Below are 15,969 nucleotides of genomic sequence, written 5' to 3' on the forward strand. Positions count from 1 at the left end.
TTTCCGTTCAATAGCAAAGGTTGTTCTTGACCAGTTAGCATAGCAGCTAACACAGCTAGACCCATTAATCGCATTATCAAACCTTTTGATATCAATATTTGTTTTGTTTTGTTTTTTTCATTCAGTAGCTAAGTTTGCCCTTGACCAGTTAGTATGGATTCTTGAGCAAAAACTCATGAAATTAGCATTGATTTGCAACCCTGTCACTTTAAATATAGTGATAATAAAATTAAATTAGTCTGTAAAATACAATTTTGCTTTAACTGGAAATGATTTATTCAGTGATATTTTTTAATGGTGTCTGAGTATCTGTAACAGTCAAATTGAAATAATTTTGAAAGATGACCACCATCTGTTTGAACCCGTTTGTTGAATAGTGTCACGTTCTATAAGTTTGCAGTTTCAACTGAAACTGCATTATCTTCCCATCAGTATATTCTGTACGTGATTGTTTTTACTCCATAGAAACAAATGTCTTGAGCCCCCTGACTCCCGTTTGTGTTTACTGTACGACCCTGGCGGGCGGGTGGGCCGATGGGTGGGCTGGCGTTCAGGAATGCGGCGCAAGAAAGGTGGGGTGGGATGCTGGTTCTGCTCTCCCATCAAATCCTATCCTCAATTTTACATTGAACCGCTATAAACATACGGCGAGGCAAATTAGCACCATGTGTCACATACGTCATGACTAAAAGGCAGACACACATGTAGAAACACATTTTTATTCCGTAAAAAGTTTTATAAAATGGATATTGTACAAAAATAAAGTTTGCAGAGAGCTTTGGTTCTGGAACACGAGACGACAGAAAGAGAGTCCTTAACACTGAGGACTCCTTCACATGTTTACTTTCCCTTTGCAGGCCTCTTTTCTGCTGATTAGCTCCCCATTTAGCATCCCATTTGCAATTTTAGTTCCTCCTCGGGGACCTAAAATACATACAATATGTATCATGTGTTGCCATAGCTTGGATGTAATACTGTACAACTGACAAGTAGCAACCCGACCATAAGCGTGACGAACTCTTCACTAGACGACTAATGAACAAAGTAGGTAACACTTGATTGAGCTTGTGCTGTCTAAAGCAGAGGTTCTCAAACCCTGGGGCGGAGGTCCACAAAATAATTTGCAATGAATTATCGTATAATTCTTAACAACACACCTACACATGAACAAGCTATTACCACTCCCTGCCTTAGCTTTGGGCCAATTTATACCGATAATGATTATGACATAGTATCACAGAAATTTGCCATTCTTGCTTAATACAGTGGTGTTTTTTTTGTTTGTTTTTTTTTCCCCAAGAATGTAGTCATATATTTCTTTGTGGATTTCCACAATACAAGTTGTATTTTAATATTCACTTGTTGAATGTGACTTTCGTTAAACTAATGTCAATGTTACAACTTTTATCTTGGGAAAAATAAAATTTTATTAGTCATAAGATTTAGACTTTTTTTTTTTACCTTTAGTAAATACGTCTTTGTTTCTTGAACAGATACAAATTTATTCTCGTAAGATTATGACTTCCTTCCCTGACAGGATATGACTTGATTTTCATCACATTACAACTTTTTTTCCTCTAAAAATCTGAATTATTTTAATGCAATTTTTTTTTTCTTAAATAAAAATTTAGGTGTACACATTTATGTTTAATTAGTGTTAAGATTATAATAGGTACAACTGTCTGCCTTGGACCCAAAAGTTTGAGAACCTCTGGTCTAAAGAAGCGGGACGCATACGGGGGGCTTCTGGGAAGTCTCCAAAGTTGTCATCTGGAAAAAACTTGTGGACCAAACAGTGAAGATGATCCAATTGATGAGGTATGCTGTGATAAAAGTGAGCTTTTTTTTTCCCTTCTTGTGTTTGGCCTAAATTCATCTCCATGTTGTGGATTTGTGTGTGTGTGTGTGTGTTGGGGGGGATTACATGCTGTAAAGCTGCCTTGCTTGTTGCCGGGTGGGCACAGATACCTTGGTCCCTAATCCGTGGAAACGTCAAGAGACTCAAGACCCTCCCCGAGGACTTGCCTCTCTGCTCTCTCCTTTTCCGGGATGTTGATATTCCCTCAATTGAACATGTTATCGCGCGTAGAAAACACGCAGGGACCCCTCCCCGTTCCGTCTTATTTAAAAGTTTTTGCTTTTGTTGGAACGTCACTTTGAAGTTGACAGCCGTACAGTAGCGAGCGTCTCCCTTGAAACTGCCTTAGCCGGCGGCGGATGTTTGCTTAAGACTTGTGCTAAGGGGGGTGGCGGGGGATCACTTTCAAATCCTCTTTTCAGAGTGGATGAGTTGGGGCGCGGGTAAGACCTGACCGCCCACACACTCTCCACCCGCACCTTCAGGGACGAGAAGAAGCCTAGGATTCGGATCACTGATTGGCAAACTTTTAACTCCAGTCCTCAGAGACCACCACTATGTTTTTTATGCCTCCTTTTAAAAATGCAACCAGTGGGACAAGACTGTCACGTAAAGATGAACCAAAAAAAAAAAAAAATCACCATGCTAAAAACTACAAAATGACGGTTTCTGACCATTGGCTTATTTTGGTCCAGAGTCTCTATCCCGTTTCAATTTCTGCAAAATTGGTGCATCAGATGTGAAAAGAAGATTAGAAAAGAACAGATTTGATGTGTGAAAGGGGATTTTGACTCTACAGTTCCTGATGTTTCCACCTAACCATGTGCCAGACTATAAGGCTAACTTCCAATGGAGAGACAAACAAAAAGCCTCATGTGTCTTAAACATTTCAGACAAGTTGCTTCCTTTGATCCTGAGTCTCGATCTCTTATCTTGCAGAGGTTTTTGTAAAATTGGCAAATCAGAGATGTAATAGGAGATGGAGCGATCCACTGTCTACCTTTAACACGGAACAGAGACACGGGGGAATCAGACCGGATTTGATGTGTGCAAGGAGTTTTTGACTCCAGAACACTATCAGTTCTAGATGGTTCCACCTGGTCTTTTGTACGGTCTCTGGATTACAGATTCTTCACTTATACAGGGGTGGGTATCATATTTTTGTTTTAACTTACTGTTGTCGCAAACCTTTCACGAATCTGCTACTTGAACAAAACGACTAATCCACCCTCCAATGTTTTCATTCTGTACTGTGGGGATCAGCTTGCTTTGGCAGACAGTGTGAAAGGAGCAGTTTATTCCAGAACCGGTTGCGCTATCTCTCCGTGTAAAACCTTCAACGGCACTGTCAGTCTTGAGTGAAGCAACCTAAAAAACAAGCTTGTCTTTTGGTCCTGAGTCTTTAGACTTTAGCAAAACGTGTGCATCTGCTGCGTGACCCACCCAGCGAAGCAGGATATTCAGGTGTCAAACTTCACACCCATGTTCTGGTTTCCGCTGTATTCTTTCAGTCCGCCTCTGTCCTGCCTCTTTTACATCACTGATACTACGCTGAGAGGATGGCAAATTCGCGGGTTGATTTGAAGATCAGTGACGGGGAGGTAAACAGGTGAAAAATTTACTTTGTAGTGAAAGGGGCTTCTCTTGTTTTCTTTCGGGGGAGTTTGAACGGAGAAAGAATAGACGTGAACATGTTGACTGCGTCCAGGACAAACGTCTCAATAAATAAAGACAACAACTTGTGTCATAAGTGAAATAAATAACAATAAGTTAATTCCATCTTAATAAATATACCTCTTACACACAAGCGTATACATACATACATATATATACTGTATATATAGAGATATTTATATACAGTATGTCTACATATTCATGTGATGGGTGTCAAGTCTGCTGAATCCCGTTGTGTCTGAAAGAGTCCTCACCAAATAAAGAAAGAAAAGGATATTCCCGGGAGGCTTTCCAGAAGTAACTTTTTTGGTTCTTTTGTTTGTTTTTTAGAAAATGCCGTTAGAAAAATGAGGAAATGTAACAGTATATTCTTTGTCAGCTCCACTGTTTCGGAGGTTTGTGAACGCATCTCACACGCAAGCGCACCTCTTGGCCGAGTGTTTCTTAAGCGTGTGGTAGACCACGTTATCGTCCAAAAAGGACAGGTCGTCGTCAAAGGCGACCGGTCGGCAACAGGTGCGAGAGGGCGCGTCCCTGTCCAGCTTGTTGCCGTGGCTGAGGTTGCTGAGGATCTTGTCGTAGTTGGTCTCGGCCTCAGCGCACGGGCCGCTGCAGTAGCGGAAGATCAGCTCCTCTTTGGTCTGGTAGCCCAGACCCAAGTCAGTCACGTTGAGGTGGACCTCCTTTAGCAGGCAACCTCGACCGGTACGGCCCGACGTCCTCCCCCGACCCCGTTCACCCCGTCCCGCTTTGCCTCGGCTCCCGCCGCCTCTGCTCCGGCCTCGCTTCCTGTCGCCGCCGTGCACCCTCCCCTCGCCTCGTGTGTTTGCCGCCCCCCTTTGCCTTTGCCCCCGCTCCCTTGGGCCCCGGGGCTCAGAGGATCGTCGCAATCTGCCGATTGTCGCCTCAATGAAGTCCATGACATCGTCAAACTGCTCCGAATAAGGACTTGTCATGTCATCTGCAAGACACAAAGAACATGGGACTGCTGACTTACAACGTCTTGGATCACTGGTTCTTAATTTTTTTCACACCAAGTACTATTTAAGAAATGCTTGGTTTAAATGTAAATTTTACCACAAGAGGGAGCCCGTGTACATGTTTTTCATGCAAATATTTACATTGATTAGTCCAAATTTACACACGAGTCCTACGTTCTAAACCAAGGACCCACATGTAAGTGCCTCACTTTTAGGGGATGATTTTTCCGCACTGTCTTTACCTAAAGCTGCGTCTTTAAAGGCCCAAAAGGTATTCAAAATCCAGCTGAGAAAACCCTTTGTTTCTCTGTCATGCTAAACAGCATGTGGAAGAAATCTAATACACAAATGTGTTGACTGAAAATGTTCACGCCAAGACGGCTTGTGTCTAAGAATCTGTTAGGACACTTAGAGCATGTCAATCAGAAACAGAACAAGTGAAAGAAGTTCTTAGTATGACTCATTCGTCCCTATAAGTGATGATGAGTGCATGACCGAATGTCTAAGGCAGTGGCTGTCAAACTGTGATCTGCCAGTGACAATGGGTAAATGCTGGATTTAATTCTATTTGGGTTCTAGGTTAAAATGTTCAAGAATTGCCATGGCATTTCATTAGGATTATGCGGAAGTTCTTGGAAAGCTTTCTGGTCATTGGACCCAAAATGTTTGAGAACTGGCCCAAAGCTGTTTTCATGTTGCGAAGGGACTAGATGTTCCCCTATCCTCCAGCTGCCTCCTACCTCCTAACAAAACACGTGAAACCGAGCTAGCATATTAGCTTGCGCCGTAACACCGCCGAGGGACAGCTGCTGTTGTTTTGTTTGGTGCCCTCTTCAAAGGTCCCGACACCAGGAACTGATGTGCTTTTATGTGAATTATTTAGAGGCAAGAAGACATTCATGCTCGGCAAACATCTGTTGACGGGGAGCAGGTCCAAAAGGCTTTTTTTTTTTTTTTGGAGTCTCCCGCGCCCCACGTTGCTTCCATTACACGCCAATAACATGAGCATCCGCACCTCCCGCTCGATAGTCTATGGAGGCATTGTTGTTCTCGAATGAAACAATTAGTCCAACTCTTGTTACATTCCTGCCATGTCAAGGCAAGTCAGATTTATTTATGTAGCGCCAACTCGCAACAGAAGGCACTTGAACACATTGAGCAGGTTAAGAAGCTCATGCATTCAAGAAGCCAGTAGAGTAGAAAGAAAAAAACACAATAGAACGTTGGAGTAATCGAGGGAAGGACGAGAGAACAATGGGCACAACAACAGCCGTATCGACGACAGTAGTAATCTCACGATGAAGGGCAGCTGTGTCGGGCTTTGAGGTCTGGCATGTCGCGTTGTGGTTTGGAGGTGTCACCGTACTCTCCTTACCCATGCTCAACGCCACCTGATCTTACGGCTCTCTACAGCTGATTGGATCCAAGTGGAGAGGAGGCTGGGTCTAGCTGTTTCTGTAACCATCTATATTTATTGCCATTGTGATTTTCATATTTCTATCACTGGACTTATAACTTCTCTATTGCATTAATATTGTTTCATATCAGACATAACCAGTCGTGAACCGAGGACTGAGTAAATGTTGGCCACCATCTTTTCCTATTTCAGAGACACATTATGCATTTTTCCCCCAACCATTTTGAAACAGTCCTCAGGCGTAAGTAACATCATTGTTTGGTCGAACACTCGCTGTAGGCCACAATTCAAGACTCGGGCACATGATGTCATTGACTAGGCCACATCTTTAAAGACACATCTACAACATGACAGTTGTTTCGGGGACTTTTGGATTACAGTATGTTAGTATGTTAATAGGAAAAGGTGATTTTACGGCAGCACACTATTAGATTGCGCCGCGCAAGTTTTAAAAAGAGAAATGAAAACAGGAAGTATTTCAAACAGATCCTATTTTTTGCAGAATATTATTGAATGTGAAATCCTCTTTAGTCCTGCTTTTTATGCCTACAAAAGTGGGGCTGTAGGTTCATTTTATAATGTGCATCATTGGGAATGATTATTGGTGTATATTGTGAGATAAGTTTGTTACTTTGGAAAGAATATCTTTGTTTACTTGTAACTGCAGAGAGGGATCGCTACACTGCTTTTCTTATCCATTGCTCTTGCTTTCTCTCAATATATTATTTTACATATGCTTGTATTATTTTAAGTGTGTTCAATAGACCATTACAAATATTCATAGAAAGCATTTAAATAGAGTATTTCTATATTTATTTATTAGTTATTACTGCACTCAAAAACCTTATTTATCCACATATTTTGAATATGTGAGGGGAATCTGTTTTTATGCTCCAACTGCCCTAATGCATGTCTGAAGTTAGCCCCCACAGGAGTGAAAACTGTGAAGTGGGTCACTTGTGGTGTAAATGCAGCCTTAAGACTGACAGGCAGCGTGCACCTGCCGCCAGCCAGCGCACCACAACTGCTTGCGCAAGTTGTGCTGCAACTAATCAGCAGCACACAAATGCTATCAGAGCCACAACGCTTACATTTCGACATTGTTTTACTTTTTTCTCCACACGGCTGCGTCCTTCCAGTGCTAGTTTGTACCACTGATTCCAAATTTTATTCGTCAAAAAATGGTTTATTTACAATTATAACAAATAATGCATATTTTTACATCTAGCTATTTATGCCAACAAAAAGCTTTAAAATAATCCTCATATAAACAGAATTGAAAACATAAAATGCCGACAAAATTGGATGATTTATTTTGTTTTGCCAATTTTAAAATAGCCAATATCCACCAATTAAAAATCGATTGGCCCTAAAAAAAATAAAATAAAATTGAAAGTGACACTATGTAACTTGACATTTGATGTGCCGTCAGATTTTACGGACAAAAATTCTGGTTTACAAGAGGAAAGCAGCGTTCCCATCGTTGACTTCCGCGGTGATGTCAACCCTGCGCAAACAGAAGAGGTGGCAGGTTAAAGCCTGGCTTCAAATGTTCCGTTCCCTATCCACTTCTCGGCCTCCATCCCGCCTCCTGGGTGAAGATGATCCAGTGTCACGCAACTCCAAACAACCTAAAATTCCTGCCCAGTGTGGCTGTTAAACGCACACATAAACAAAACGCTTCAAACTTTCCACTCCCGGCTGACGCGCGTTGGAGCGGCGAAAAGCGCGCCGTTGATTTCTGACTTCAGGTCGCGGAGGCGGCGGCGAATGTAAACAGTGGAAGAGAGGCCAAGTGTTTGGCAAGCGTGCTCCACGCTCATGGTTTGGTTCATCAGGCGCGCCTGTTTTGACACGAGGGTGATGTAACGCGTAATAAAACGCAAATGACATACCTGCCGGCCGATAAGCTTTCCGTCTGACGGCAGCCTTATCCGTGGGTCACTCTCTACTGGAATGATAATGGTGGGAAATCCTAACCACTTGTCCTAAGAACTAACCTGTGCATGTTCCTCTAATCCTTTCGATTTTATGTCTTAAGAATGTAGACATTCAATCCCAGGTACATATTTATAATTTTTTTTTTTTTTTTTTTATGTTTTCAGGTGGTAGGGTAAAGGAGGGTCTGAAAATGTCTGGCACTGAATACGTTTTAAGAAGAAGAGGCAGAGAAGGTCCTGTAAGAGAAACTGTTCACTAAAAAGAGAAATTATGCCTGTGAGTATTGTTGTAAGATCCTTGTGTGCTAAAGTAGTGGTTGATAAAAGGTTTAGAATTCCAGCCAAATCTATGTTAATTCCCATTAGCCTCTCTGTGGTGTTTTGTATCATTTGTTAGCATTAAGCTAACAGACACGTTTGAAATTATATGGTTTGGTTCTGCGATATTTATTTTTAAAATGCAGGCTCTGCGGCATATCTAATCAAGCACTTTCTCAACCAGTAGTTGGACAAACATAACAAGCGAGTGCACCTTGCAGCAGGAGCCAAAAGTCACTCAATGGACTGATGAGAGCGAGTCATGTCAAGAGAAGAAAGTACAAAAATTGGAGATGAAGATCATCTGGTAGGATGATTTTTTTCTTTTTATTATCTGTTTATCCCAATTGAATGGGTTTGTTCTTTCCGTTCACTCAAGTTTGTTAGCCAGCAGACTACTTTGTAGTGCATGTAGGAGTACATAAGGCGTACGAGCAGACATTAGTGGAACACTTACATTGATCCTCCATGGAGATCTCCTGCAGGTTGCTCTCAGCACTGCGCATCAACAAGTCGGCCCCCTGGTCCTCCGCGGACTGGCGTGCAGAATCAGAGTAGCTGGCGGGGAACAAGGTCCTCTTGGCTGGCTGGGTGCTTTGGTAGAGAGGCCGGCTAGCGACAGAGCTCAGGAGCAACAAACACATGGCCGCCACATCCCATAAATTCATCTTAGACTCAGTTCCTATGAGAAGAGCTGGAATGTAGGAAAGAGAACGTCAACAACCCACCTACCACGCGACGTGCTAATCCGAAATAGTATAATGTACATATAAAATACTTATTCGTGGGCACAAAATAGGTATAATGTGCGCACAAAATATTTATGGCAGCAAAATAATCATTTGTGGCCCTGAAAAGGTATAACTTGCAAACAGAATACTAATTTGTGGCAACAAAATAGCGTGTGCACAAATTATGTAAAAAGTGTGCTAGAAATGCTAATTGGTAGCCACAAAATACTGTATGTATAAAGTGCGAATGAAATACGAGCTTGTGATAAAAAAAAATACAATTTGAGGACACAAATGGGTATTACGTGCGCACAAAATACTCATTTGTGGTACAAAATATGTGTGACTGCCCACAAAATACTTTTTTGTGTCGCTAAAATACTGACTGTAGCCTTTAAAAGGAGTACGGCTTTTATAAGGTTTACATATGGACAAAATAAGAACTTTTGGCCACAAAGTGTGTATAACGTGCACACGCGATACTAATTTGTAGCTACACAATGCTGTAGGTGCAAAACGTAACGTGTAACGTGCAAAAAAAGTAGGTAAAATGTGCACAAAAATACATTTGCGGGTTTAGTATTATTTCATTGAACAACTTAGACATCTGGGTAAGAAAAGTATATTAATAACACAATTTGTAGTTTGTGCATACATTATACCTTCTTCCTGGCAACAAATTTTGGTGTGCACAAAATGCATGAAATACAAAAATACAGGTAAGTGTTTCATGTGCACATTGTATCTATATTGTGGCCACAAATTAAAAAACATTTCCCCCCTCCCTTATGTCATGTCTGGGACTCCCCAGCAACCGCTTGCAAACATACTGGCATATAGTGATCATCAGGGGTGGCGTGGAAAATTATCCAATTTCATTTCATTTGGCCTAAAATAGTTATCAGGTACAAATTGTTCATCTCTCTATGCCAGCAAGCAACATGGTGACAGCCAGAGCATGTTAAACAAACAATAATCCTGTGTCCACCTGTTGCCATTCATACAAATGTGCCACATTGCACACCAAGCCAAATGTGTGAGAAAATTGAGACGAGATCTTCATGATTTCAGTATTTTTGTGACATTTTTGTTTGATGCTGCAGGATGAATTTGAAAGTGGGGGAAAAAATACACAAGACGTTGTGCTGGTGTGGGTTGGAAGGAATTTTTAGAATCACCTTACGAATGGGTGACTCATAAGTTTTGTGCCTTTATATACAATCACCGTGGTCAGTTTGAAAATACACATGGGTGCGCATTTGTTCTTTTAGTTGTGTTCGGATTGAACTGCTCGGTCCCTTAACATCAAATGAGGCTGCACTCTCACCTTAAAGATGGCCCATGCAGACCTGCACCTCGCTGCGGTTAAAATCCAAACGTCATGCGTTGTCCTCAAGTGCATCCAAAACAAGAAAAACAATCCCCACTTGTTTTCGCGACAGTTTATGTCCACTGGTGGAAGAAAAACAACCGAAATGTCACCCAGATCCACAGCGTGTGCGCACTTTGGACCTCCAGCTGTTCCACGCTGGGAATCCAAAAGACGCAATCTCCCACTCCGCGGGTGAAAAAGACGCACAAATTCCTTTTTTTCTCCTTCCCCGGTCCTGCCTCAACGTGCCGTCACATCCCGCGTACGCAGAAGAGCGGCCAGGGTCGAGCGGTGTCCATGTCTACGCGGGGGTCTCTCGTCCTCATTGCGCAGCCGAGCAGCGCCGAGCCGCGCTCCGCGGGCACTCCGGAGGGATTTATAGCCCGGCCGCTCTTTCGGTGTCCGCCCCTCACAGAGAACAAATAGTGAGTAAGGAGCGCGGGGACATGCGTGCAAATACGCACTACACACCCACTCTGGGTGTAGTTAACGCGAATCCACTTGCCCCGTTGAAATGAGTGGAAATGCCATTTATCAGTTCCAGCCAGCGAAACAAGAACAACACATTTTTGTAACATGTTTTTAATGAGGCGTGATAATCTGCCTTGTGTGGGGGAAAAAAATAAACATAATACAGTACAAATATAAATAAATAGAATTATGGATGTCGTGCACACATCAACCACCAGGGGGCAGTGTTTATTTTTCTTTTCATTTCATTTGACGTAAAAGGGCTTCATGGTGGCTGTGAACTGGAGTAATGATACTTCAAGCTGTTTATTGTCAATAGTTAAAGTTTAGTACCAAATTAATAAAAACTAAACAAAGACAAACATAATTTAAAGGAACCACATAGCTTCAGCTTTGGCGAACAAGTCTATTTAGATAACAAACAATGTAAAACACCATTGACAGGCTAATGAGTAGCATCATTGCTGGTGTTATCACTAAATATGGTGCACGGGTTTGATGATGAAATGAGACCTGGAGACTGTCGCAACTAAGCTGCAGTAATAATAGTTCTTTTTCTCTGATTAAAATTGTATTTCAAGGCTTTTAACAACTGCAATATTGATGCTAATTATGCTAGCGCATCTGTGGCGCTTCACGTTATGTTTTAGCATTAAGCTAGCAGAATTCAGATAAAGTTAATAATTCTTTTAGTTTTGTTTTCATTTGAGAAGCTAAAATAAAACTAAAATAGGATTCACATTTTTTCAACTGGTACTCAAAATGGTTAAACTTTTCCACTTCCTTTCCATTTTATCTGCAATAAACTAGTCGGCAAAAAGGATTTTAGACTGAATTTTTATGTTCATTGTCACCATTGGGAATTCCGACTACACAACTCATCCAGTTTGGTTATTTAATTCTTTGGCCACTAAGGAGAATAGCTAACCTGGCAATACCTCTCCACAGTAATTTTATCGGGAAAAGGCGGGACATCCCGTACAATATTTTGAGCTGATTGGACGATGCGACATTGTACACATTTGTTTTAACCAATCACGGCCATGGGTGAAAATTTCGTGTTCGTGGGGGAAAAGCACTGACATTTTACCAGCTAGAAATGCACAAAGCGCCCCTCGCCGTTCAACATTCAACAAAGAAACGGGGAGTAATTCTGCGAGAACAGAATGAATTGCAGCATCCATTCGTCCATATTAGGTTTGTTTGTTTTCTCTGGCGTCGGCGCTGGCTTCCTGGTTTCGTCACAGTTGCATATCCCGCCCCCAAACACAATGTCGCTCTGTGATTGGTCCGAACCACCAGTGGTTCGCGGTTATCAGCAGGAGAGATACAAGATGTATTCTCCGGAGTTTGTGAACTCACAAATCCCGCGAGAATTCATCTTGTGAGAGCAAGGTTAGAGAGGAGCAGCAAATGCATGAAAACAATTTACTCATAAAAGTTGGTTTACTCTTGAAAAATGTACCCCAGCCCCCACTTCTGAAATAATGGCTATGCCCCTGGCTGCCCACCCTCACAGGAGCCCCCTGTTTGGAGTTTTCAGATATCTGGGGGATTATGTCACACATCCCCATGTCCTTGGATTTGGATGTCAGCATGTGGAATGTGATCTGGGCATGATTGGAACCTCATCGCTGGCGTCAAGTTGCCGTTCTGCTTGGCTTCTTGCTGTTGGCTAAATGTAATGTTTAAGGTTATGTAAATATTCAGCGTTTCAAGGCTGCATGCTTGCCAACTGGGCTCCTTTTAAAGTTAAAAATTGGTCGGGCACCAACCATTTTTGGGAGTAGTTCAGGTAGCCGTAGCTTGGGGGTCTAAAGTACAATATATGTAGACATACATAGTTGTAGTCTTTATTTCATTTATTTTTTTTAGGAAACAACCACTGAAATTGCAGAATTCTGCAACTATAAAATATAAAATGAGAGAAAAAGCGCCATCTTAACCCTCCTGTTTTTTTAGTTACTCAGGAGCAGTTTCACTGGGTCATTTTGACCCAGGTGTTTTAATTATCCCAAAGTATGAGAAATTACGCAATTTATATTTGGATGAAGTTGCAATGTGACTCAATATACTTTTCATAAATTATAATAAAAGTCAAGTGTGTACCTTTCCAGGAAGTCTTCCGACTTCCACTGAATTTTACCTAAGACGTCTTGTTGGTTGGCTCGTGCGGATCCAACGACGTCAACGCTGCAATTCCACACAAGTTCCACTTACCTAAAGAGCTTCGACTCGGTCGCCGTCGGGTTGAGTCTTCCTGTCAAGGCATGTTTTTCCTTACGGGATCCCGGCGTGCCGTGCCCTCTTCATAAAGGTCTGCGGGGTGCTGAGCCAAATGTTCAGTGTATGAATTCCTGGCTGTCAAGTTCTCACACGGCCGCATTCAACCGGATGACAGTGCTCGTTTTCTTCGTATTGTGTGCCTGTAATTTACCTTGCAGGGCTTCTATTTTTTTTCCTGTGCTAATTGTTTTTCCCCGTTGCTGTAGTTTTTTGCAGTTAATGTTTCTGTAATCATTTGACATATTTAATGGTCCAGAGTCATCAGTGGGAGGTCCAGAGACCTTCAGTGGTCCACCTCTTAATTTCACCACTATCATATCACAAAACTGTCAAATCTATACAAAAATGCACTATAACATCACGTAACTCTGCCATGTACATAACAAGGAGCAGTTCAGAATTAGTATTAATCACATTCATTGCCAGTCCAGTTAATGGATTTTTGACGTGTATAGCCGTCAATGGCAGTGAATGAGTTATTGAATAACAGGACAAAAATATATATTTTTTAAATTCCATAATACATCATACCAGAGATGATGATTATTTACTGTATTATTAAAATGTCTCGAGGAAAGGACATACTTTGCACAAATTTTTAATTTGGCCTCAGACCAAATGTCTATGACCTGTGGGGTTCCCCAAGAGTCAATCCGAGGTCCCCTATTGTTTAATCTGTGCATGCTTCAATTAGGCCAATAAAATGTCCTGTAGATGACAACTTGTTTCAGTTAAAAGGCATGTGGCAACATTTTGAACCAAGTACTGATTCTGTAGGCCCTGGGCAGGTTAAATTTGACATGACAGCACAGAGAGGCTGTGACCTGATTGGACAAACAATCTGGAAGCATTGCAGTTGGAAAAGACTAGATGAATACAAATTTCATGGATCAAATGGTAGAAAGTTAGGTTGTAAATGTAGGTCAATTCTTCTGACTCCAGTACTCGAGAGCTTCTGGCACAAGGGAAAGTAAAAGAAGTGGTTATGATTTAGGGCTTGCAAAAGCAGTTCTATTGGTTAGTATGTACTCTTAAATCAGAAAAAGGGCATCGAAGAGGAGCTGCGCAGCGGCTTAAGACAACAACAGTATGTCAAAGACATCTTCGCTTAAGAATTCGAATGGACACAGTTCCTTGGTGTCTTCACAAGGATAGAGGGATAAATGGGGTCCGACAAATTTAGCACGGCAAAGCATTTTGGTTAACCCTCATCGACGCGATGATGTCACCGCCTTAGATGTTGTCAGGCTTATTTTGGGGAGTATGCACAGAGGCTACATTGTCTGCCTCGGTGTTGTCGAGTCACCAAGAAGTCCCCCTTTGGTTTGTGACTCGCTCGTGTGTCATTCGAGACCCTCCGGCGCAGACGAGACCCTCGGACAACAAGGCCGTTTGACATGAAATCATCTGAGAGGGAGCGGAAGCGTGACTCAAACCAAAAGTAGGATTTAAGATGCGCCAAATATGACTACATCAGAGCCCAGACACAAATATCTGTAGGAAATTGTTCCAAAAGGACGTCAAATTTCGAATTGCATTTTAAAAACATTGCTTTTTTTTTTTCTGTCTTGGAGGATTTAGAAAGTTGCGTGCTTATAAGTGCATGGTGAGTTGTGTCATCAGACAAGTGAGCAGGAAGTCCAGTCAGCTGCTCCATTATTAGGACATGTCATAGTTGAGATGTGGCCCTGCGCCAGATGCCCATTGTGGCACTCGGGTCGGCGCCGTGCTTCCATCTGTTTCGCTTGCTGCTCAGACCTTTCAGCCACCGCCTCTCAGATTGTATGCTCGCTAAAATACACGCTCGTGTGTGAGAGTGTGTGTGCCTACATGAGATCACTTGGTACTATCAAAGTTCAGGCAGGACTATGGCACGGTTAAAAATAGCACAAGAGGAAGTAAGGTTAAATCTCTCACACGCCGATCGTAATGCGCTGAGGGGAGGATCTGGAAGCACCTTTGAGTCCCTCACTCAAAGTGATTTTGAACATCTTGACCAATTTTCTCAATGTGGGAGACCCCACACATGACGAGGAAAAAAAATTGTCACGTGCGAATTACTTTTAACACGTGCATAACCATGCACAACCTCGACCTGTGAGAGGCAGCGTTGTACCACAGTAGTAGTAGTAGTAGTAGTAGGAGAAGAAGAAACAAATTTAAAAATTAGGCAAACAATTTTTTTTCCCCACAAAATAATTAAAACCAAATTTTTTAATCGTATTGCTCAAAAAAGTGCGAAATGTACGACTCTGTTTCCCAGCACAATCTGTGGCTCGGGCCAACTCGGTGTTGACCACACACATAAGGATTTGCCATCAAGATAATTGAAGGTTTTACATTTACGATTGTTGGCCTGACTTTTTTTTTTTTTTTTTTTTTTTTTTTTTTTTTTTTTTTTTTTTTTTTTTTTTTTTTTTTTTTTCTGAGCATCTTACTCAACACACCACTCACACCATAGGATAATTACTCAGGATAATCTTTTCAAGAGAGTTGATTAACATATCTCAATGTGCGATCGAAAGATGTGTGTAGCATGCTTGAGGCTTTTCCTCTGTACTTCAGACACACATAAGCATTTGTGATCGTAAATATTGAAAAAGATTATCATTCATGAATGTCGGACCAACTGTTTTCTGTGCAGATTGAGGGGAAAGAAATCACTACCGCTCAGGATAATCTTTAGACATCTGATCATAAATCCTTTGGGTTTGATTGGAACAGGGGAAAAAAATGTTCATATTTGGCTCGATTATCCTTGTGTGTAACTTGCTTGAGTCTACACCTAAGCATACGCATAAAGATGTGTGATCATACGTTGAACAATTTTAACATGAATGATTGTTTTCCCTGACATTTTTCTAAACAGATTAGGCAGGGGAAATAACTCTAAACACACCCCACACCACAGGGTAATCGTTC

At 41.7% G+C, this 15,969-nt stretch overlaps 2 protein-coding genes across 10 annotated transcripts in view; one reads left to right on the forward strand and one right to left on the reverse strand.

Moving 5' to 3' along the window:
- Positions 1-808: 808 nt before the first annotated feature.
- On the reverse strand, positions 809-10,619 carry gdnfa (glial cell derived neurotrophic factor a). The gene is made up of 3 exons (XM_077497568.1): positions 10,246-10,619; positions 8,645-8,881; positions 809-4,493 (listed from the first exon to the last, which is right to left on the reverse strand). Exons 2-3 carry the CDS (start codon positions 8,853-8,855, stop codon positions 3,943-3,945), a joined length of 762 nt encoding a protein of 253 aa, XP_077353694.1. The 5' UTR covers positions 8,856-8,881; positions 10,246-10,619; the 3' UTR covers positions 809-3,942.
- The window catches only part of opn4xa (opsin 4xa), a 37,108-nt gene continuing 29,513 nt past the window's right edge, over positions 8,375-15,969 (forward strand). For 8 of the 9 annotated variants that reach the window (XR_013278713.1, XM_077497561.1, XM_077497562.1 and 5 more), the window contains exon 1: positions 8,375-8,494. The gene's annotated coding sequence lies outside the window, so the exon portion shown is untranslated. The remainder of the gene's footprint in view (positions 8,495-15,969) is intronic. The other variant, XR_013278712.1, reaches the window with a different exon arrangement.

This window comes from Festucalex cinctus, chromosome 15 (genome assembly GCF_051991245.1).
Source record: "Festucalex cinctus isolate MCC-2025b chromosome 15, RoL_Fcin_1.0, whole genome shotgun sequence".
Taxonomy (NCBI): Eukaryota; Metazoa; Chordata; class Actinopteri; order Syngnathiformes; family Syngnathidae; genus Festucalex; species Festucalex cinctus.